The sequence below is a fragment of the Chlamydotis macqueenii genome, chromosome 1 (assembly GCF_036417535.1).
Source record: "Chlamydotis macqueenii isolate bChlMac1 chromosome 1, bChlMac1.mat, whole genome shotgun sequence".
Classification (NCBI taxonomy): Eukaryota; Metazoa; Chordata; class Aves; order Otidiformes; family Otididae; genus Chlamydotis; species Chlamydotis macqueenii.
The window spans coordinates 65,847,052-65,871,859 of record NC_141556.1 but is presented as its reverse complement, the minus strand read 5'-3'; the positions used below and the strand labels follow the sequence as shown (position 1 = coordinate 65,871,859).

General features: G+C 37.5%; 1 protein-coding gene across 1 annotated transcript in view; it reads right to left on the bottom strand.

The window, feature by feature from the left end:
- Window positions 1-4,007: 4,007 nt before the first annotated feature.
- Window positions 4,008-24,808, bottom strand: part of SYT10 (synaptotagmin 10) — a 34,635-nt gene continuing 13,834 nt past the window's right edge. The window contains exons 3-7 of the mRNA XM_086748213.1: window positions 19,393-19,957; window positions 7,212-7,332; window positions 6,711-6,882; window positions 5,160-5,289; window positions 4,008-4,079 (exon numbers count right to left, since the gene is read on the bottom strand). Of these exons, the coding sequence (XP_086604339.1) occupies window positions 4,008-4,079; window positions 5,160-5,289; window positions 6,711-6,882; window positions 7,212-7,332; window positions 19,393-19,957 (1,060 nt within the window). The remainder of the gene's footprint in view (window positions 4,080-5,159; window positions 5,290-6,710; window positions 6,883-7,211; window positions 7,333-19,392; window positions 19,958-24,808) is intronic.

Below are 24,808 nucleotides of genomic sequence, written 5' to 3'. Positions count from 1 at the left end.
TGAATGTCTGATGATCATTAGGGACTATGGAGAAGGGTTCCTTGACAGCTCTTTGTAGAACCAAAGTGAGAGATGTAGCTATCCTACATCTTTTGGTCAAGACCCCACAGGTTTAATGTTACTACTTTTTAAGGCTAGGATTCATCTTTCAGCGGTGCAGACAAAAGTAAGGCTCAGGTCTCTACTGCTTGAACAGAAGCCCAGTATAGACAAAAGATGGTGGGGAAGGAGATGGTTACTTGCTGAGAGAGTGAGGAGAAGGGCTATACCAGCAGAAGTATACATTACAGGGATCTGAAGTTGAGATCATGGAGCGCAATACATGACTTACATCTGCTTACCTATGCTACTGTCTGCGGTGCTGCTAGAATCCTAAATCTACCTATGGTTTAGGGTCCTACTTAACATTTTGCATAGACCTAATAAGAATTTTATGGTTGCTGAGAGCAAATCTAATGGTCCCTGAAAACTTATTTAATGTGGGGAAGGGAAACAATTGCTTGAAAACAATATTTACCCAGAAGACTAGAATGGCTCATTAGATACATTTGTATGTGGGCTTTTTCACTTTACAGTGCATTATTGAAAATAAATATAAAAATGTAAGAGCTCCCCTGGAACCACTTAATCCATCATGTACTTTCTCTGTACAGTTCTGTGGTTTACTGTTGTGAAAGTATAAAAAAGCTCTGCAGTGCAAAACGCAATTCTTATTAAGTACTGTTACTGTTTTCAGTAAATCATTTCAATAAAAGTAACTCAGGCTTTTAGGAATGTGAGTTTTTCAAACTATTGCAAAATTATTTTATACCAACCATTTGCCAAATTTGATTTTCGTCAAATTAGGCTAATGTTTATGATATGGCAGAAATGTGGATAAGTACAAAACCCCCAACATTCAGGACGGAAGCAGGGGGTTTACAACTTCTCTAAATGAAAATATTTTAAATTTCTTAATAAAGACATATGTAAATCAAGATATTAATTGACTAAAACTGTGCTAAGTTTTCACTCGGGTCTTCTGTGAGTACACTCAGAGAGTAACTTCTGAACCAGGCTCTAAAGGCAATGGGTTGGTTATACTACATATATACTCTGTCTTGTAAGCTAGCTAAGAAAGTAGTGGAAAACAAATACATAATCTTCTGCATTAATTCTATTAATCACTGATAAGGGACTAAAAATAATTAATTAGCAGATCATTTTTGAAGTTAGATGTCCTCAAAATTTTGCAGCCTGATTTTTCCTAGATGCAGAGCACCCATAAATCAAGTTTAGATACAGCAGTCATTCACTATTGTTATTAACAATATCAAAAATAACACAACAAGAGGGCACAAACTGAGCTATTATTCCTTTGGTGTTTGACAACAATTTAAATTTAAGAAAATGAATATTGAAATACCTTACTACCTGTGATGAAACATAAAGGATACTCATAGAGAACAATGAAATAGTTAAAAAGATGTTGCTCATTGCTGAACACTTATGCTACATTTGATCATAAAATTGTTAGCTTTTTGGATATTAGGTGCAAAAAAGTGCAAAGAATATTTAGTTAACTGTTACAGTACCACATTACAAAAAGTATTTTCTAGGCCACAAAGGCCACTGCTGACATAATTTATATTAAGATAAATGTATACACAAAATAGTTTTTCAATCTCGACATATATATATATATCTGTTTCTATATCAACCTTGCAAAATCATGATGAAAATTATCTAGGCCACAAAATCTCATGATGATAACAATGATGGAGGAAAAAAAACCCACAGAGGACAGCTTGTTCTCCTATTAAAAAAAATTACTCAGCCAGAGCAAACAGAGGAATGAAATTTGGCAAGGCTGCTCTGTATTCATGGTGATGAAAATACAATCTTGAGCAAGGAGGATCAGTGTATGGCATTACCAGCACTCTCTGGGAAAAACTAGAGGCCATGAATAGCAACCTGGAACATACATAAAAGTTGGGCTGGAGCCCAACTCCAGCCCAACCTTTTTTTTTTTTAATTTATAAAGAATGTCTGAAGGCTTTATTTGTTTGTTTGCTTGCTCTGTTTGTAGGCATAGAAGGCAATGTGTAAAATCTGCCTCCATATTTTTTTTTTTGCCTGAGAAACACCTGTAATGTTAAGACCAGCCTTCTTACCTTCCTGGAGCAGTTAAGACACCTCAATCATATTTTACTGTCTTAGAGATTAGTTAGGGGAATGGAGGGACCGGATCTTCATAAAAGTATTCTGTGTCAACCAGGCCAAACTAACCAAGCCAAAACAGTTCTTCAGAAGTCTGTCTAAACTGCCTTTTCCCTTTAGAACTAGATTAATTCTCACAAATTCTTCCATTACCGTAAAACAATCTTCCAGTGGCATTTTTCTCATGTATGACACTTTTCTTCTGCAAGACTTTTATGTAAACTACTGTCTTCTCAGTTTTCTTTATACATTACAAAGGTACAAAAAGAACCACTACCCCAACTTTTTCTAGTTGCAGTACAGAATTAAAAATCTCAGGCCCAGTCATGTAGTCTTTGCCACAGTCCTTGTAGAAAGAAAGAAAAAAAAAAAAACAGAAAAAAAAAGAAAATAACTGTTTGATTGAGGTAAATTGCAGTGCTGAAAAGAGCTAAATTCACAAAACAAAATGTAGTTCTCATACAGTTTTTAAAATAGCTCACTTCAGCCAATACTTTTTTGTATTTGCTGTCGCTGTGTATTCTAATAAATTAGTTTACTAGTTTATAAAATTGTTAGATTTCAATTTCTTTTTTTCATATATTGACACAAAACATCTCAAATTCATATTTGGCATATAAATATATAGAGGCATCCACCCGGGGACCAGAAACTACTCCACATGAGCTATTCACTCCATCAAAATAGCTTGAAAGAAATCTAATACTGTTACCCTAAATCAAGAATCATAAAAATGTTCTGCGTAACTGCATTTTTTGGCCATCTTTTTGAACAGCTAAAATACATAAAATAAATTCCTTTACTTCAGAGCATTGTCCTGCCTATGGTTTGACCTGCGTAAAGACTGAATAACAACTGCATGATGCTGGCAACAAGTGGACTATTTCAAAGGACCTGGACGCACCTCAGCAGGAGCTCTGTGGAGCAATGTCAACTTCCACACAACTCATTGCAGACATATTTGCTTTCCACAACAATACCCGTACGTGTGCTCTTCAGTGCCATGCAGAGACATCCGAGCTATCTCTTCATCAGCTGGTCGGTAGCTGAAGCAAAACAGCCACTGAGTACAGCCACCTTGGTGCATGTGCCTGGTTGTTTTGCTGGATTGGCTAACGAGTTCCTGTAGGTGCAGCGGGTGTCTTGATTGCTGGAAGATTATAACTGCATAGATCCAGTTGTGAATCCTGTTCCATAAAGGCTGAACTAAAACCCAGTGAAGCCAGTAGGGTCCTTCTCATTGGCTTCAGTGGGCTTTTGATCAGCCCTTTCTCCCTGCCTAAGGAATGAACTGACTTTCCAAACACTAAAAACATGACAACAGTTGTTTTTTTCATGCAACATCCAGTTTGAAGTGTTATCTTGAGAAGTCATACAGGATTTAGTGCAATTTAGAAGAAATTTACTACAAGAGCTATATATAATTATTTGCTCTCCCTCAAAAGAATTAAGCATTACAAGCTGCAGTGGTTTTGAATTGCTTAAGGGATTTTTTTTTTCTGATTTCTTTGTCTATGCAAAGATACAGGTCATATCAGAACACTACTTGGATATGACACTGGATATATGCCAGTGAGAAAACAGGTGAATGAATTTCTTTGAGGAAGGGTTATATTTGGCTCAAGTCAACTTCATTCATACATTAAGATATTATTATAAATTGTAATATAAGATTTAGAATAGGAAAAATGTATTTTAATAAAAAAATATGGATACAGTTAATCTGCAGAAGCCAAACCTTCTGTTTATGTAGATGTGAGCTACAAGGGAGCTTTGGACACTGAACATGATGAATCCACTCTTGTTTCTTAGGGTGTAAGTGGTGGTTTTGGTGATGAACAAGATCCCTGGCTATCAAAACTGGTTGCTCGGCCAGGTAACTGCAAGAAAAATGTTAGTTTCACAAATGTCATCATATATGTGCATCACATGCATTTCAGAGAATGAAAGACTCTCTCAAAGAAGAATCCGAATCACATCTAGACCCTTTCTGGATCAAAGTTAAAGAACTAATAACGAAAAGAAAATTCCTAAAGAGAGCTCCTAAAAATATTTCTGATTCATTCCACAGGAGTGGGCTTACTTCACCAATCAGGGGTGGTACATGATCCAGAGAAAGCCATGAACCTATGAAAAGAGGCTTCTCTGCTGCACTGACTCAGTTTGCCTGCCCTCACACTTTAGATGTTTTACTGAAGCCTTTTTGTTGGGCTTTTTCTACCTGTCATTGGAGATGCTCTGCAGCCACGTGCTACACAGTGGGGAAAACAAATGCCCCGTGATGCCTCAGACAGCAACTTATTTTTCTACAGAGACAGAGTTTGAGAAGGGCTAAACAGTGTGACCTCTCTGTCCCAAAGCTGGGCCTGCTGCTTCTTGAGGGTTCAATATGAATCTTTCTGAACCCAAAGCTGTGAGCATTCTGTACACTGAAAACCAGTAAGATGTGGCCACAGCAGGTTGAAGAGGGAGTCCAAGCCCAGGCAGTTGTAGATATAATCACCCATGTATTTGAATAAGCTTCCAGTGTCTGTTTAAGTAACTCTGGGGGTAGCTGCTGGTATGTTGCCTCAACTTAGCCTAATTAGCAGGCCAGTTTCAAATTAAGGTTTTAGCAACATAACTGCTTGTGCTAAAGATTTTTGAGTAGGAAATGACTGCTTTTTAAATACTTGCAAATGATCTTTTCTAATTGGATCTCAGCTCCTTATAATAATCTCTAGAAATTTCAAATGTCTTAATTGTTTAATGGTACAATGCTGTCAGTGCATCATGGAAACTTATGAGGTGGTGCATTTAAGTAATCAATAAACCCATGCAACTAGATTTAGGTTGTGCTAAGGATCTTATAGCTGCTCCATAGATGCTGCACTGATTGTCATGATCTCAGAAGCACTTAAGTGTGAAAGAGACAAAAACATTCAATATACTGAGAAAGAGAGAATTTTGCTACTTCTTACCTCTACTAGTGGATGCCAGTGAGTTATTGGTTTACGTGGGTAAGCCAACATTTCATTCCAATGATCCCTTCCAAGGCCTTCAGCATCAATTCCTGTCCGACATACCCCAATGACCTCATTGTGCCCTACTCTAAGAATTGCAGAGAGGTAGAATTATTTTTTAGTAAAAATAGTTTTAATAACATCTGATGTGTAATTCAGTTTACTGGTTTTGTGCAGCACAGAGTACATGCCCAAAGTTTTCACATTATTTATTACATGTATTAGTTTTAGTGGTAGTATAGTAATATTAAGTTCTATAATGGTAGCATCAAAAATCTCCAGCCACTTCCAGAGTGCTTCTAGCAGCTATAAAAATAGCAATGAAGACACAACCCTTGCCATTAAAAGGTTACAGCCCAAAAGGCACAAGGACAGAAAAGGACCATGATACACCAAACAATCTAGGAAGAAAACATGCTTAAATTGTGTGGGAGAGAAAGGTGAAGGAAGATGGTGGGGAGTACATTTTCTGCTGCAAATGCTTCAGGCATAATTCCACACTATATTTCCCAGCTCTAAATCTTGTGGTCATTGGAACTTCAGTCAAAAATGTGAAAGAGTATAGCCATAATAGGCTATACCTTAATACTTCATGCTCCTGGCAGCACCATAGTTATTGAGGGACTCCAGAAAGTAATTTTCTGTACCTTTCTATATGTACCTTAGAATAATGTTTCCTAACTTCCTGTGAGCAAATGCTTTGAAAGGAGCAGCAGAAGAGGACTGAAAGTGAGCAAGCTGCAGTGCTCTTCTCCCACTAACGGCACCGTGGTGCCCCTTTAACATCTGACTTCCTGACAGAAGTTGGAGGACAATCAGAAATCTGATGGTGGGCAAAAATAATCTGAAGGTTCATGTTGCTAAACTGGACTTTCTCTATTTGCCCCGCAGTCTCAAGAGCTCATTACTAATAGCAATTGAACAGAGCAGACTTGGCTCTGCAGTCCTTGAGTCACTCTAAGCAGGATTCTAATCCTGTCAGTTCTCGGTCAGGAAATAGATAATTAAGGCTGAGATGTGTTATCAGTAAGCACTGAACCCAAAGGTTACAAAGCTTCTTCATTGAGTCAACCAAAGGATTAATTTTTACTTAATTCAATGAAGTAATTAGCATCTATTTTTTTTTTGTCATCCAAATTTTCTTTGATTTCAAATATGTGTCATTTAAATAGAAATTAGAGATGTGAGTGTCCTTTTTAAACAGAGACATACCTAATTTACAACACTTTTACATAGTCCAGCCACCAGATGGGGACAGAAATGTATGCCAATGCTAGTGGCCCGTAAGAAGATTGAGCCATGTTTTTTCCTCATCACAGTTATTTATCATATAGATAAAATGGCCTGAGCTCTAAAAGATGTAGAAGTTTTTTCAGGAAAAGATCCAAAGGATTTTTCTTTGATGACACGGAACTAGCTTGAAAGGTCAGGGAGGTAGAAAGCAGTTGCTTGCAATGATCAGGTAACCCCTCACTGGAGAAGACTGTTTAGAAAGCAAACTGTGCTTACCGATCATAATCCATCACAGCAATGGAAAGGCTGACCTGGTCCACATTCTCTGGAGGGATATCAAAGATGATGGCCTCATTATAAACGGGATTGAGTGTGTTCTTCTTCGTGGTTGTTTTCCGCTTTTTCAGTCTTCGACCCTCACACATCAGTGACACTTTGACATATGGATCTGAGTGACAGATAATCAGTTGTGGGCATTTGGACTCAACATCATTCAGATGTGTAGCATAAGAGCAATATTTTTTTTTGTAGGAATGTCATATTGATAAGACAAAAAATTAGAAAGATTTTACTGACCCTAGCAAACACTGCTTTTAACATGCTGTCAATGCAAAGGAAAGGTATAGGCATTCTGAACAGACATACTGACTGCCAGATCAATGACAGCCAGTAGATCTAAACAGGGCCTATACCCAGTCTCCCAGAAACCAAGGAGTTCCTATTTGTCCCCTTCCTGAGTAGACTCTGCCTTGTTACTTAAAAAAGAAGTAGATTCACCTGATGCTCCAGTTATATCCATTGCTTTGAGATTCCTACATTTGATGACTGTTAATGTCATTCTCCCAGCAGTAGGCAAATAACAGAGGGAAAACATGATCTCACCCAAATCTACGCTTTCCTGAAAAAGAAAAGTAATGATTAGAAATCTGACCATATTGCCAACAATTCAGTTCAGATCACGTAAAAATTTATTTTTTTTTTTTAACATGGAGAGACTTCTTTTGCAGCCTCAGATGCTTTTGAAGAGGTCACAAACAATTTTCAGAAGTTATTTCTATAAAATATGAAAGAGTACCAACAGGATAATATTTTAGTGACAGGATCTATTATTATTGACTTGAGAAATTAAAACAAAAGCAGAGTCAAAACTTTCTGGATTCCTGATATGTTTGTGTTGAATTTACACAAATGAAAAAGTGCTGAATGTAGAATGTCAGGTTCTGATGTCAAAAAGACTCAGACTCTATCCTCCACAACAGAAAGAAATACAGTGGAATATTTAGATCACATACATTTACATGTCTTTTAGCCACTGGAATTTATGTAGGAGATTTCTGTGCATAGGTATGTATATGAAAAGTTTATCCTGCCTAAGTGCCTTGAAAAGATGAATGTGCTTCCAAAAGCTGCTAGTTTTATTGGTCTTTCTGCTCTTTGAGGGGTTCCTCTCTTTTAGAGAAAAGCAAAGTAAAGGAGTAGCACGTACAACTTTCCTCTCTCAAGGGCAACGTTTTGGAGGATAATACACTCAGAAAGAAGGATAAGGTCCATCTTAATAATCATGACAAAGAGAGAGTTTCTATGTTGAGACAATGTGCTGTGAATTCATGCAATATGGTGCTACGCAGTTCAGATGCTACAATACTCGAGAAATGTAACCTGAGAAGTTCCATCAATTCTTATTTTTTCTTTCCTTACAGTTATATAATTATCCTAACATCACAATATTTAGTTGTTGAGATGTTAGTTATGTTCCAAATTCCTAATTCCTGTTCTTCTAAGATTTTAAAAACGCCCCCTAAAAAGCAAAAAAAAAAAAAAAAAAAAATCTTATTAAGAACAACTCAAGATTTTTAAATATGAGCTTGTCAGGAACATCTAAGGAAGGCACTGTTGTAAAGCCATCATTCTTAAGCATGCTTATGTGATCTCAAAGGACTTTATTTGACCACTACTAAAAAGTTTATTTTTAATATCCCAGCTCCAGCTTCAATATTTTATCTGTCAAACCTCCAGCTACCTCAAGAGTACAAATTTGTTTGAGATCTCCTGGATTTATGGTACAGCTGTTCTAGCATCAGAAGGCAAGCATGATATATTTTTAAATGATACATACTAAAATAATGATTGCTGTGTAGATGACAAATACATTGCTTACAGTTATGAGACAGACTGGGGCTTCTTTTTCACATTTTTCAGCTGCTTATAGCTTTATTGACTTCCTTTGGGTTAAAGCTCTGTCTAAACTGAAATAGGTACTTCAGATCTTTCTTGAGTAAAGATGGACTTATTCACGTGCTTCAGGGTTTTTGTTGCTTGTTTGTTTGGTTTTTTTCCCCCGCATTGCAGACTCTAGATAGAATACTGCAGTTTTAGAATAGCTTTAAATTCTCTGGTGCACTGTTAATAAAATATTGACTTTTGTGTGGGGTGGTCAATTCACATGTTCAGTCATTCTGCTGGGATTCTGTTCTGAAAATTAACAGATTGATAAGCATGTGAACATGCACTGTGGGCAAATTTCATGCTTGTCAGGATTTCAGGATTTCAGATTTCTCAGAATTTCAAAATGATTTAGCTCATTCAGTTCACATCAGATAAACACAGCTATTTGACATCTCCTTAGCCCAACCCATTACTTTGCCACATAGAGTGCAGAATTTTGTGTCAAGAGTACATTAACAAACTCATTTTTCTATTTCAGAAAATATAAATAAAACTTGAACAAGTGAACTGTAATTCTTTTCACTCATTTGTTAAAGTGGCAAGTGCTCTCTGTTATATTTTACAGTTTTTGTCATAACTGAAATCTGTTTTAAGTACAGCTTCTGTTGCTAGCCTTGCTTTCTGAATTCAGAGTCTGATCATCGTTCCTCATATCCATATGTGAAAGAGATCTCACTCTTTTGTTTGAAAAGGAAATACATTTTCCCCACATCCAGTGCTTTAAAGTTTAAAGGTCTGTGTTGAAGGAGGTGATGAAGATGAGTTGGATCAAAAAGCACAGTGCGGGGGGGTCTCATAAAAGGGACTAATTCTTCCTTCTTCAGAGAGATGACTTGCATAGGTGAATAGATAAAAAAATCATGTTTGCAAGATGGGAGTATGAACTTGAGTTTTTTATTATTTCTTTTTAAAGATAAATTGGATAGACACTCAGAGGTCTGAGTGAGCTCAAATGATAAACAAGAATACAGACAGACAGGACTATTTACCATGACTTAAATACTTTAAAAGAAACATTGCTCAAAATACTTGCAAAACTCCATATGGTGGCTGTTCTACCCTACTTTTCTGAAGAGCAAAGCATCAGTGCTTAACAAAATTGCAACAGTTTGAGGCTTATCCTCAGTCGTTTATCTTTCCTTTCTGAATATCATGTACTGAAGTTACATGAAATCCCCTGCAATCAAGCTCAGTACTTTTGACCATGCAATGAATAAGCAAGATGCCTTAATGCAAAAAGAAATGCTTGGAAAGCAAACGAAGGGAATCTTTTCACTCCGCAGAGTAAACTGTGCAAAGGGCAGATGTACTGAAGCTACCAGAGCTCTGTAACCTGTGTACTGACTACTCAGGTTGAACTGGTAAGGCACGGTTTTAGGATTGGGAAAAGGATTTAGGATTTAGGATTTAGGGAAAAGGCTCTCTACCACTCCACTGTTTATACAGGCATTTTCTGACACCTGTGACCTATAACTGGAAAAAATGTGGCTTGTGCTGCCCTGAAATGTCTGATTCTCATTTTGCGGAACAGCACTCATGTTGCTTTATGCAGTATTTCAATAGATAAATAAACAGTATTTCAACAGATAAACTCTGCAGTAGACTACAACAGATATTACAAATAAACATTCTTGTCTATATCAGACAATTATGAGTCAGGCATTGCAAGATCGAAGGGCTAGAAATAAAATTAGCAGTTACCCTGCACTAGGCCATAGACATGGTTTAACTGCTGTACTGGTGGAGAGAACTGGCTGTGATAGACTGCTACCACAGACTAGGAGTCCTCATGGTCCTCAGATCAAGTTCAAATGGAAGTCCTTTCGGAATGCTTTGAAACTACTCTGATGATTTTATCTTTTCAACTTAATTTGGTACTAGTTGTGACATCCGATGTTTAGTAGACAGTATCTTTTTGGTTAGTAAGGAATAGAAAGTCCTAGTACTTTTACTCTTTTTTTACTCTAAGCATCTGCTGAGATTGATGGTCTTTCTTCATACTGGGGTAAATTGTGTAGATTTTGTTAGGAGCTCTGGAAGTCACAGGGTAACTGAAGATCAAGATCTTAAAATGCATCATTAAAATAAATGTTCATTGGAACTAAATGACACAGGGTGAAGCCAAAGACTTATGAACTTTTAAATGTTCTTTTGAAGGATTAAGATTAAAATCATGCATATATATATGATAGCATCAGAGACTGGGTATTGGGTAAAATGTCAGGAATACCACCATTCTCCCCGGCTTTTTTTTTGTTAACGTAAGCACTACAGGCTCATGAATTTGGAACTGAAAACACAGGTTCAGGCCCTGATAATGAACAAAGCAAGGCTCAGCATTTAAACTTCTCATGACAGTCTTTGTCTACAACATTGTCATGAATAACATTTTTAAATGCCCTTAATCCTTAAGTATTATTGGTTTTAATTGAGATTTAAAAATAGGATTTAAATTGCTTCAGAATTTTCCAGTGCTCTCGAAAATTCTTGTTTTTCTCACTTTACAATACACTAGATAATTAAGTTCACATAGCACATCTGACATGAACCATTCAGTAAGAGCAAATCTGAGGAAGCCAAGGCACAATCTGCCCTCAACAATCACGTGTGCATTGCAGGCCACCTCAAACATCACAAACACAACTCAGAAGACACAAGCCTGGACACAGTGGTTGTTATTCATGCAAATTTTTAACTGTTTCAGATTGTCTTACATGTATCATATATTCACCTAGAATTGCACATTACTTACGTAACTCTCATGAAATGTTATCTATTTCCTAGGCCTATTTTGAGTTTTTCTTTTTCTTCTTAAATTAAACTTAGATTTCAATTAACAGCTAGCTTTACAGATTCTTGTAATGACCCCCCCCCCACCCCCCAACTGACTTCCAATAATGGGTACAGAAAAACCAGCATTGAGCACAGCTGCACTAATGCATAAGGAAGTGTTTGCTGGTACTGAATATCTCTTCTTCACTTATTTCCCTTTGGTGTACACAAGCCATCGTACAGAACTAAGGAACTGGAATGGTGGTAAGCCCTATACCCACTTCAATTATTTTTATGGATCTCAGTTTTCCTCAGTATCCCATCAATTTTCTTGTATGGTGATGTTAGAACAAAATGAAACACAGAAAACACCAACCTCAAATGTCCATGTCAGCTATTCAGGTGAACTTTGGGTTTTTTAGCTACAACATACAGATTCTACAAACAGTGTAATTTTCATCCCACACAAGCAATCACACCTGAATGGATGTGCTAATAATTTTTTCCATTAGGTTACCAAGGATCTGTCTGCTTTATGGACTATTGGGAAATCAGTACAGGGGTTGGCAAAGTCAGATGAAAAGAGATCCTTATTCTATTGTTATCAGACGCAATGGATGCCAGTGCCCTCATTTTCACGCTTATGCTTGTGGAAGTAGCAGCATTTCTACAGAGGCTGTGCTCCCTACTCACAATATGGGGAAACAAGGGATGGATGTGAGAAGAAGTCTGCAGCCCTTGCAGAGGAGCATCAGTGAGACTGATCAAGTTTTTAGAACCCTTGTTGCCCGAGAAAGCTTTGCTATCCCTTACTCCAATTAATTTTCCCAGTTGTTTCCATTACATTCAATAGAAAAGACACCTTTTAGCTAGGAATCTCCGCAAATTCTGTGAGGAAGTTAAACAGAGATCCTTCCATGTTCAAGGTAGTTTCTTCTCACATATCACCACCCATAATCCTGAATGGAATAGGAAAAATTATTTACTGATTATACTAACAGTGTAAGAACTTGCATAGTCTCCCTCCTATTACTCCAAGACCTTAATTAGTTTCCTAGGCTAGCAGGAGCCAAAAGCTTATAGGGAGCTCATATGTAAAATAGTGTGTCATTTTTTGATCACAAATGAACCCTAGGCCATTTTGTTTACTGATATTTGTTTCTTCTTCTTTTCCTCTAGGTTTTTAAGTTTTGCAATTCAAGCAAAGTCTTAAAAGAGCAACCTGCTATGGATTCTTACAATGAGCTATGTAAGTGTTACTGGAACTAAAACATTTATACACTTTTATTCTTACTAGTGTGTCATTAATTTACATGGTTAATATTTGTGTAATTAATACTACATTAGAAATTAAATTCTCTCAAAAACTTCCTTGTTGTTACCTTCATTATCAGTCAAATTATCATAATTCACAGTAAGTAATCATTTTAATTCTTAATCTCAATTTTAATATCCAGAACTACTTTCCTATTAGTTGTAATTTAAATAATATTTTAAAGATTGCCTGTGAGAATAGCACAGCAAAAATACAAACATTGGCAATTTATTTTGTATTTGATTCCTAAAGAAGTGATTTACAATTTTTTTTCTATTCATTTTCCTGCTGTATTTTGAGTAAACATCTATAATAACAAATAATAATATTCTAGATATCAAAGAGGTTATTCAAGCACTTACACTCCTAGACTTTTAGCTGCTTCCTGCAGTCACACTAAAAATTGCTTTTCTGTATAGCACGCAAATTTAAAAAAAATGCATTGGCGGAATGAGACCTTTCAATTACTTGAATACTGCAGGAAGATAATTCTCCCAAACAACAGATTTCTGTCTCTTTTTCTAGTTCTGTTTAGAAACACATCATTATATATATTCCTGCTTTCCAATAAAAACTACTGACCGTAAGCTTCAAGAATCAGAGATAAAATAAAATATAATTATAAACGTGGGGAGTTTGATGAAAAAAAAAGAAGAGGGAAACCTGTCCCCTCAGACCGCTAAGAATATCTTAAGACATTTCAGGTTTTGAGATAGAGATCGATTTAAAAGAATGATCAGAAAGAGCAGTACAGAAATCTACCAGTCTGTCTGTTTTCTCATCTAGCATTTAGAATTTGATGGTGTTTATGCTTTCATAGAAATTGTCAAAAGTTACATGAAGCTTGAATTGGAGAGTTAATTGTACCACCCCTCAAGGGGATTTTAGTTTGGAAACCTTGTCCCCACAGCTAATATTTATTTCCCTCTCCTGTTATTCTTTGCATATCAAATCCAGCTGTTTTTCTTCCTCCCAGCATCACTTATTGATTGAGTTGTTGTCCTGGGAAATGAATCAATGAGGTTTGTGTTTGTTCTCGCCTCCGTGAAAGGCAGTGTGGAGGCAGTGGGGTCCGTTGCTCTATAATGACAGCGCCTTTTGCTTGTGGAGGCCTAGTGCTTGTTTTAGCCTGATGTCCTGATTGCTCCAGGTAAGCGTGGACTGCTGATTGCAGTCCTGATTGCGTAGAGAGGACTCCCTGAGATACCATGCTGCGTCCAGCAACCTGAATGTTCTCAATAGCACCCCGGGAAGCCTCCTAGGTGCTTCTTTTATCACTCCCTCTGTACAGAACCATCTGTCTTGTGTACCAGGGCAGGGTGGTTTCATCTTGCCAGCCCATTCCTGCTTCAGCTGAGAAGAGAGGTACTTCTGTGAACTAATTGTGGCATCTACTGGCACGTGAACAAACCAAAATGTATGTGGCTTCCCATATAAAGATGCTCTTTCGGAGCAGCAGTGCATTGACTGCAAAGAGACTATTTGCAGTGAGAAACTTGGAGAGCCTGGATGCAGAGATATTAATTTCCCTTCAGGAAATGATGTTGTTCATTCATCTAATATTTCTTACTTTTAAGGTAGATTGAAAACAACAGTTTGCCTCTAGCAAAGCAAAATATTCAAATAATTTGTCGTTTCAAATGAAAAGAAACCTTCCCTCCTTTCAGGAACCGGACAGAAACCCACCCCTTCCTTCTCCATCATCTTCTCTATTTATCACCCAGACCTAAAGCAATCCCAAACCTAACTGAAACACCTCAACACATTTCCCGTAAAGACTGATCCAGAGGATTTTCTTGTCTACTCAGCAGCAGGCGATCATGTGAATGCTTTATATCACGGGCCCCGAGTAGAAATTACAAGTGCCGGCTACTCTTGGCTTTAAAGGGGCTGTTCCCATTACAGAGATGATAAATGCTTCTATACTGACAAGCCTTTACTCTTTCACACTTGTTTAACATTGTGTTAAAGCTTTTATGTACATTTCCAGAGACACTAATAGTCTAAGTCCATTCTGATGAGGATGGCTAACTGTATGGCATAGTCCACTACATCACTGGCGATAAAACAGTTCTTCATAGTGCTGCTCCTCGAACACTAAGAAATAGGACAATCCTTTTAATGTGGCTTTAAAGTTTAACCACCGTAAGACATGTCTTTGTCAGCTCTATATGACTATTGCCTTGCTCAGAGTAAGGTCCAGTGTGCCATTTTTTTTCCACTTATGAACTAGTGAACGATGGAGAAAACTAAGCAAAGATAATGCCTGCAATTGCTCTGGGTGAACTGCAGAGGTGGGCTTCATTCTTGTTTGATCAGGAAGTCAGAAGAATCTCTTTCCGTAACAGAGGCCATCAGCCAGCATGATTGCCTATGTGACATCCTACTCTGGCAAGTGTTTGAGATGAAATAACTGAGACAAATGTTACTGTTCCGCTTATTAAAAAAAATTAAAAAAGGTATTTAAGCACTTCTGTCTTTTCCAGCAACACTATTCACTTATATTCCAAGTGCTTTAGAAACAGCAATCACACATCATGGGCATCACATGAAGTTTGTGTCCTCACAGAGTCTTCTTTTATATCCCACTTCACAAATGAGAAAACTGCAGCATTGAAATGCTTAGTGTTGGAAAAATAAATAATAATCAAGTTCTGTCTGTCTACATGAGATAATTCAAGAGGCTACAAATACATGACAGCTCCATGACTAACATCCCAAGAGACTACCACTGTGCTGGAAATGGCTTTCATTTAAATTTTGAACCCTATTTCTTTTTTTCCCCAATTGCACAGTTTCCTATCATTGGTTACACTAAGAAAGTTCACTGAATACCTTTGGGAAAAAAATGTTTCTGACAGTCACTTGCCAAATTTTTTTTAAGCAATGACGTTAGAGGCAGAGATTTCCAAAGCAATCAATCATTTTTAAAAGTGTAATAGGAAATTAATAAACTTTACATCCAGAAAGTGTTAGATCACAAGAAGTTGTACTTTTTCCTAAAGAATTTTACAACACTGAGTATTTGCACTTAAGTGCTTGTTAGCAATTCCAGTAAATCAATTTTCTTTTTTTAAAGCATGTGGTATATTTTGATAGTAACAAAACCTCAGAAACATATGCAAAACTCACAAGCACGTTGCAAAAACAGAAGGTAGATATGTTGACTAAACAATCCATTTGATATTATTTATTTGCCTCTGATGTTACAAACTAATTTCCTAAAGTGTATTAAGAATTACAGTATTCCAATATACTGAACAACCTTCACAGGTGGTCCAAAGCTGTCTCTTGAGGTTTTTTTTAATTAATCAAACGAACAGAAGTAAATAATGGATTATTTATTGAAAATTCAATCACCCATGTATAAGAAAAATTTGGGGATATTAATATAATCAGATATCTAGGGTACTTCTTTTCCACAACTGATTTTACACCAAATTTATCTTGATAACTTAGGAAATGAAAATGCTTTAGCACTTACAACAGGCACATGCTACATATTATACAACAGCTGTAGGTTTTCAACATAACATATAACACAGAAACAATGACATGAATAAAAAATTAAAGGAACAAAATAGAAACTACAAAAGATGAAGAAATATTAACAGTTGAAAAACAATGAGCATGTGAGGGGGCCAATCCTGCACTTCTATAAAATAGTTTCAAATTACTATTATGAGCAAAAAAAAGTACTCAAACTGTAGGTCCCCACAGAGTTACTGGTTTTATGGCCAAAAGGACTCAGTGAAACCATCCAGTCTGATTTTCCCCAGACTGTGTATTTCCTGCACCAAATAAAAACTCTTCATGCATATGCAAGCAAATCTTTTAAAAACGCTGTTAACAACTGACAAAGAGTCATTGCATAGCAGAGAATCTCCCAGTCTCCTGTGGTAACTTCCTTCACTGGTAAACTGTTGTAGTTCATTTCCTTGGTAAATCTCTCTAGTGGGTGTTAAACTCCGAGACTGTAGAGCCTTGTGTCATAAAAATAGGTAATAGGTAATAAGAATGATTTTTACCCTCACTCTACCTTCTGAATAGAACTATGGAAGAGACATAAAAGACTCAAAGATGAGGAAAGGATACTTCTGCTGTGTTTTTTATGTTTTGGACCAATCCTTTGATCTGTCACTTCTACCATTTTCTGCCATCTACCATTTAGCAACAGCATGAGCAAACCACTGGGTGCTGGAAGCATGTCTGAACAAAAGGCTGCAAAACTTCACACAACATACAACAAAACAGAGCAGAGGTGAAGAAGTAAAAAGCACGAGGGAGATACATTTGCAGAATGGCATCTTGGTTCTTGTGCTCTACCATGTAAGTAAGGACCTTCTCATTTAGCCAGCCAGTTTGTTTTTTAAAGATTCTTGACGAACACCAAAGTACGCTTGTCTGAAGTACAGGTATTTTTCACTAACTGTAGAACCAGTGGGATCTTCTTTTTCAAGGCTTAATCCAAGTCCAAATTGACTCTGTCACGCATTAGTTAGTTATTTAATTGCTAGTTAGTGACTTCAGCAAACTTTAGATCTGTGCTTAAGATTCCAGTTCCCCATTGATGAACATCTTATGTCCTGTTTATTCCTGTGCAGGATTGGCTCCCTTAACTTACAGTTTCTGAAACCGCAGAACTAGAAACCTTTATTACTAATCAATTTTGATCTACATGAAACAGTGGTAGTAAAACACACGGCAGCATATTGCACATATAGTAACAGGACATCTTATAGGAGGGTTTCATTTTGCCAGGACAAATCAATTCAATTCTACATAATTTTCCAAGAATAGTGTAAGGCTTGTGAAAGCTGATGCGGTCACCCAATACTAGAAGATATCTCAATTTTATGTGTTTATTGTTAATGGTTTAAGTAGAGACAACTTACTCACACACACAAAATACTGTAAACTACACTGGCTGAAAGGCTGAAATCAAAAAACTTCATGCTTTCTCTTAAACTTCATACATAGTAAAACACCAGCAGAGTGAATTAAGCACTGTAACTGCATGTACTAACCCCGAGTGGGAAAGAAACTCGAATTAGAATTCAGCGCCAAGATTAGCAACTATTTTAATCCAGATGTATATTAGTATCTCTCCCAACTGCGTAATTTAGTATGGCATTTCAATCTCCTCAAAACCAGTGATGAACAGTCCAGGGATTCTAATTTGCTGAAACGATTCTAGTTATCAGCTAAAAATATCACACACACGCCTGTTGCAAAGGACCAGTGAGCATTTAAGTAATTATTAAAGTATTAAAGATACTATCAAAGCTAGAAGAAATTAAAAACAATTGTTACTGGGCTATTATTCCAAGACCTTAAATACAGATTCAATTTTAAGCTTGAGAACACAGTTCTTAAATTTACCTGAAATCTGAGCTTTATCAAACTAAGCATACACAGATATGGTTTTCTAGACGCGTGCTGGAGGCTGTTGCAGACCAATCTGGTAGACTCAGCAGTTAAAATAAATAGTAATTTTTGTGAATTCACATTTGAAGACTGTCTCCACTATGCTCTGCTTCCTAACATTTCTCCTTCTGTAGGAAACACATTACTTATGCTCAAACTGGTGAGGAAATACCAGTCCTCTTTACCCTCGTAGTCACGCAGACCTAGACCTCCTTGTCTAGCAGGTATGAAGAGCAGGAAAACATATGGGAAAAGAGGCATGGGAAGTCTCCAGCTCTATTGAAGGGATGGTAAGAAGCTTCTGTCACTGAAGCAGTGTCTAGTACTGTTCTGTCCTCTCTTCATCCTTGTGGAAGTTCAGCCCATACTCAAACCCAGAGATGACTCAGACTGTTTTGGATATCTCCACAGAACAATAAATGGGAAAAATTCTTTATATAAATAGAATAGTAGTTTAAAACAACAAACCAAACCAAAACAAAACAAAACCCTTACACCCCACCACTTCTCCCAATCCCCCTCAAGTTCCAGCCAGGGAAGATGAGTTTGTATTTCAAGGTTAATAAAGACAATGTTTGGAGACTGGTGGTTTTCCTGCTTGTAGCCCGTCATCCATCCTGTCATCCATGCATGGGCCTCCTTTTCTTGCTTGTAACAATAAATAAATAATAAATAAATAAATAAATAATTTTTATTTCTTAACTCTACTTGCTTTTGCCTCTTGAGTTTTGCTAGTAACGAGCAGCAACACAGATACATCTACCGGAGACCCTAAGTGGCAGGGCAGCTAGCAAAAAACATTTTAGACTTCAAACATTTTTGCTTCTCTCTCTTCCTTCACAAGATTCCCAACCTATGAAAATCTGCTAAGAAGAGTGCTGTTCCTTAATAGATGGTTATTTTGAAGGACAGGGTATTTTGCTAACAGGAAAATGTGAATTGTTCTTGTTAAGCTGTGATTTTCATGATGTACTATTAATTAATAAACTTAATTTATATTTGCACAGTGAGCCATAAGGGTGATGGTATGTTCCTAGAAGATTTTTTTAGTAATTAAATTTTACAGCTTCCTAGGCATCTTATGCTCTATGCTTGAAGGAAAATATTGACAACTTTTTTTTTTCCTTCCAGACTCTGCTGATAAATGGGATGCTCTGACACAAACTACAGAAGAGAAATGAAAATATCACGTTAATGCTTTTGGAACACATTACTTACTGTGGTGGCACAGTGGATGTCTTTCCATACATTGGCTTCCCTGGAGAGATCTGAGACTTCAAAAAGGTTATCAAGAATAACTTCCCCAATCATGTCATGTCTAGAAAATCTGTCAAAATCATAAACACTGAAATGCAATTTCCTGTTGCTGAGTTGATCATAGGCTACAGGAAACTGAAAGGTTTCATCAAAGATAGGATTTAATGTCTTTCTGTGAACTCGTGTCTGAAACTTCTTTTTCCTATCTGGAAGCAGATAAATCTTAACGTAGGGGTCGGATGTTCCTGTGAAGTCTTTAGCAGGCAGATCTAAGGCTTTGACAATTGTGACAGCCAGAAGTTCATTCTCATAATCATACCGGAGAGTGAAATTAAGTTTTCCACATGTTTTCACATCTTCTTGTTGCCCATCAGAATCCACAGACTTTTGTTTGTAGAGTTCCGGTTTTATTCTCCCAATGCTGGTTGTTGTCTCTCCCCTTTGCAAAATCGGATCTGTCCCCATGTTAAAATCAACACTGGACACTTGCATCTGCCTTGGCAAGTGCCTCCTGAAAGAATTGTGCCTGCACACATACACATACACACACACAAAACGAGCCATGGTTATCTCTGGGAAAAGATCTGGCTACTACTAAGGAAAGAATGTAAGAAGATCAAATTACTAAGGGTTCCTCTCTTTAAAATAGTTTTAAAATAATTCCCCCTCCCTCCCAATATTGTGCAAGTGTTAAACATCCTTGAGAGGAAATGAACATTCAGAATAAACTTCTTGGCCCGAGAGATGCCCAGTGTCCTGGCAATACATAAATTTATAACTCTGTTTTCAGGCTAAGCAGCTGAAGCTGAATTCAGGTTCTTTCACGGAACAAGTTGACAGTTCCAACATTGCTTGATCCCACTGTGCTAGGATCTGAGTAAAATACAGTCAGGCAGAAAAAAAATCACTTTCAGAATTGCAATCAGTACTTCCTAGGCTTTGGAGGCATTCCTTGGTCGTTTTCCAATTACATATTTACCAAGCTTCACACTGATCACTGTGAAAGGCACCTGAAAAGGCCATGCAGAGCTATGTCTGGAGGCTTTCAGCATAGTGCTTTGCCATCCTATAATATTTTATATACACCTGCTTGGTATTTCCTACGTTGAGGTACAGGCTGCCTTCTCCAGTCCTACTGGGAACATTTTTGTTCTGGCTGCATACATTTCAAAGTTTTGGTCAACATTTTCTGTGGTAGGTCTTTTCCTTCTGTTCTCCCACCCTGCTGTGTATTAGAAAGATAACTCCTGTGCTCCTAGCAAGAAACAAAATGTTTAAATCCTCATAATGCTGAATACAGTTGCATAAGCATATGTATTTATGGGCTTATCTTGACTCATGAACATCAATGGAACTTTGTGCCTTTCCTACTAAGAGTGAAATCAAACCCCTAGTATGCCATACAGCCTTATAGTGGTATAAAAACAGCAGTCAAAAAGCTTCAGAGAATTAATCATCAGCAGTTGCCATTATGACCACACTGTCCAGTTTATTTTTTGCACATTTTCACATTTCCTTGGTAGTTCACTACCCCAACAATCTGTACTGGAAAACCTCACTACCTCATCCTATGAGCGTACTCAGTTGCTGTTAAAAACCAATTTGTCAGAATTTCCTCTGCTTTTTGCAATCAATTGCTTATTAATGCCAAATGTAGCCTTCCCTTATTGCTTGGTTTCCCCGTGGTGTTGTGTTCTGAAAACAAGAGGTGTCACAGCTGTGTGTTTCTTTCTTTAAATCAGAAATGCAAATTGTCCGTTTGAAAGCAACCAGGACTCATTTCATAGATATTATTTGTATTTTTGCTGTAAGTGAAGTGGTTGCAGAAGGCATGAAGCACAAAACTACCGCAGTTCAGCTGATCAGAGATACAAGAGGGTAATCTGCAGCCATTAAATAATAGACAAGAACGTTTCCCCTTTCAGCTGTTTCAGTACTGGTAGGCAGAGGGAGCAGTACTATTGTAGCACAGGAACAGAGGAGGGAGAACTTCATGGTCTAGACTTGAAGTAGCTCCAAAAAATCCAGGTGTTTTGATCTCAAATTTAGATGAACAATTTTTACCTTTCTTTTTTTTAGAGATAGACAAGTTGAAAGATTTTATTTACTCTCAAACGTTTAAACTCCCCAAATCCATAGTATACAATGTCCACATCGGAACGGAGTGAGGAATGGAAAGGTCTTAACTAGTCAGAAAGGTGCAATATTGTCCTCAGGGAGTTTCAAGGCTGTCCTTGTGCCTTTGTCCTCTGAGTCCAGCCTTCTAGGTGTGCTAAACACAGGGAAGGAACTGAACTCCACCCAAAATGTAGCGGCAATAAAGGTTCAGGCATGCAGCAATTTAGGCACTAGCTGTCTAGTATCTTTGACTCATAATGAAGTCCAGGAAGACCTATGTTACTCCTACTTCTATTTTTGGTAATGAAACCTGTGCAGGTAGGTCTTCCTGAGTGCTCCTTGCAGCTGTAGTACTGAGATGCCCTGATAATCATGTTCAAACCCTGCTGTAGACAAGCAGTAGAGAGAGCTGCCTGTGCGGGGGAAACAGTGAAGCTGACTGTATTGCATTTTCAGTTTGAGTGAAAATGGATACATGATACATGACAAATTCTCTTTTCCTCAACTTCTCCTGCATTTATGAAGATCTGAGTTAATACTTGTAAAAGTAACACATAAAAATCCAAATCTATGATTTCTAAGGTACCAACCTTCTTTCAACTTTTCAAACTTTATGCACATAGTCATTGTTGTGAGATGTCACCAAGTAAAACAGCGCAGCTGTAAGCTGTTCCCTGTGGGAACAAGGAGCGCTTTTGCTCTAGTAAGCCAAAATCGTAATTACATAGTGCCTAGACTCTGTTCTGAGTCACAGCATTTCACCAAGATAGCTAATTGGTCTGTTAATTATTAAGATGTTTCATTGTTGTCATGGCAACATATTTATCTTCCTTTGTTCTGCAATAACAAAGGAATTAATGACTGTGATAATGAAGTACAAGGATGTCAGGCAACCAGGTTGTGAAAATGCTGTGAAGCTACTAACGTGTGCAAATCCAGGTACTTCAACCCCCACTGGCTCTTATGTAGCTCTCCTACAACAGACATCGCTTCCACAACTTAGAACAAATAAATTTTGAGTGACAGTACCTCTGCACATAAATCTCTAATATAAAATTGTGCTTGCATACGAATAATGATAGTGTGAAGCTGATTTCTAACTCAGTAAAATTGCCATATGTAAGACAAGAAAGAAGGACAAGGATGCTGATTTATTATATGACTTGGGATTTATGAAGAGTGGCTCTGGAGCAGCTTTTCTAGATGACATTAGAGCAATCTTTTGAACCAAATCCAGGAACAGATACCAGCACTTGTGGTATTTAGACAAAGCAGAGGCTGCTGTCTCCTCCTTGCAATCACTAAAGTCAACAGACCTCTCTGCTTTTCTTTAACCTTAACATTCCCAAGCACCTCACTTTTGCCTTTGTCCCTCTTGGGATCCAGCTTACTCTTTGCAGAGCTGAATAACAAGCTCCTCTCCCAGCTAATGCTAAGGAGCAAAAAGCATGTCCTTTGAAAATACAGGTGAACATCTGAAGAAAAGAATATAATAGAAGCAATAAACTATATCACAGAATACTTCCACAAAGTACTGGGAAGAGTGGTTCTCAATAACACATGTTTGTAAATGAACACCAACTGATGTAAGACTCCTCCTTCTATCGTAGTTTACCAGTTAATTGGGATCAAGGACTAAAGAGGTTTTTTTTTCTTAAGAAGCAGGTGTTTTCCTATTATTGAAAACTACAAAAATGATATAGTTCTGAAATTCATCTTTTCCCTGCACTAACATGTCTTCATGTTAAACGTATAGTCTTTAAAAGTGACCAGGCACATTTTATTATTGCTCTGAATGGCTTCTTAAAATCCTCATGCTTCAATTACAATGACTTAATATGATTCTATTTCTTTTATTAAGAGCTGATGGCTGCAAGAACCTATCACAGAACTGGTTACAACCTTTTTCTTTGCCCTAGCTCAAGTGAGATCAGGGTAGGGGAGACAGTCCACAGAGCAAACATTTCTCTTAGATCCTTTGTCAATAGAATAACAGGAGATGGTGCATTTGGGTCACTCGGCACTCCTGAGTACAACAAAGCAGTGCTGCATTGAAAGTGGTGCAAGAGAAAGTTATGCTACCCCTGTGTCTGCTAATGGCTCCCATTTATTTAGTGGTGTCCAATGAAGGACACCAGCAACAGTTTTTAGTCTTTGTGTGATCCAACATTCAACAACGCAATGGAGGAGTAATCCAGCAAGCTGGTCTAAATGTCCAGTCTTCATCTCATATATTATATGAGATGTTTAGTAGGGCCCTGTTTAGTAGGGCCTGTTGTGATAGGACAAGGAATAATGGTTTTAAAATAGAGGGTGGTAGATTTAGATTGGATATTAGGAAAAAAATTTTTACAATGAGAGTTATAGAACACTGGAACAGGTTGCCCAGAAAGGTGGTGGAAGCCCCATCCCTGGAAACATTCAAGGCCAGGCTGGATGAGGCTCTGAGCAACCTGATCTAGTTGGGGATGTCCCTGCTCCTTGCAGGGGGGTTGGACTAGATGACCTTTGAAGGTCCCTTCCAACCCTAACAATTCTATGATTCTATGATTCTATATTCTTGGCAGCAATAATTAATATAGGTTGTCAGGAGGTTAAGACTCACTTAAGGCAGTCAGCGGTATAGAAAAAAATGTATTTATGAACACAGAAAGGACCACTTCTCGGTAACTTTTAATACACATCTCATTCTAAACATGTTTTGTAGCAACGGTGCAGAGTTTTTCAGCAAACTGTAAAGGAAGGTGATGTCTTCAAATGCCCTGGCTAAGGTGGGACAACCAGGTTTACTCAAAGCAAAGAAACTCTCCCTCTAGGAGATTTAACTCTATCTAGAGACAATAAAAACAAACAGTTCCCTTACAAAGTTACCAACATGTGCAGAACGAGTAGGACTGATGGCAGGTTTTAATTTTGTAAAACTGTCCTTGGCTTCATGGATATTTTATATGCACTTAGATCCCAGTCCAAATCACTCTAGAGGTCTGTGGTACTTTCACAGCCTGAAGTAGCTCTGGATCATGTCCCTGGAACTTCTTTCTTCCCCTATACTACCACAGGGACTATTCAAGTCCATTTGCCAGCCAGCTATTTCTTCTGCCTGTTCAGAAAGTCAGACAGTCTGACTATCTACAAATTTATGTCTTCCACTTAATATCTTAGGTAATAGCGAGTTGTGTAATATCCTTGTCATGCTAAGCTGTATCAATTTTGGTCCCTCTGTGTTTAGTATAACAGTTGCAATTTCAAAGTTTTCTTC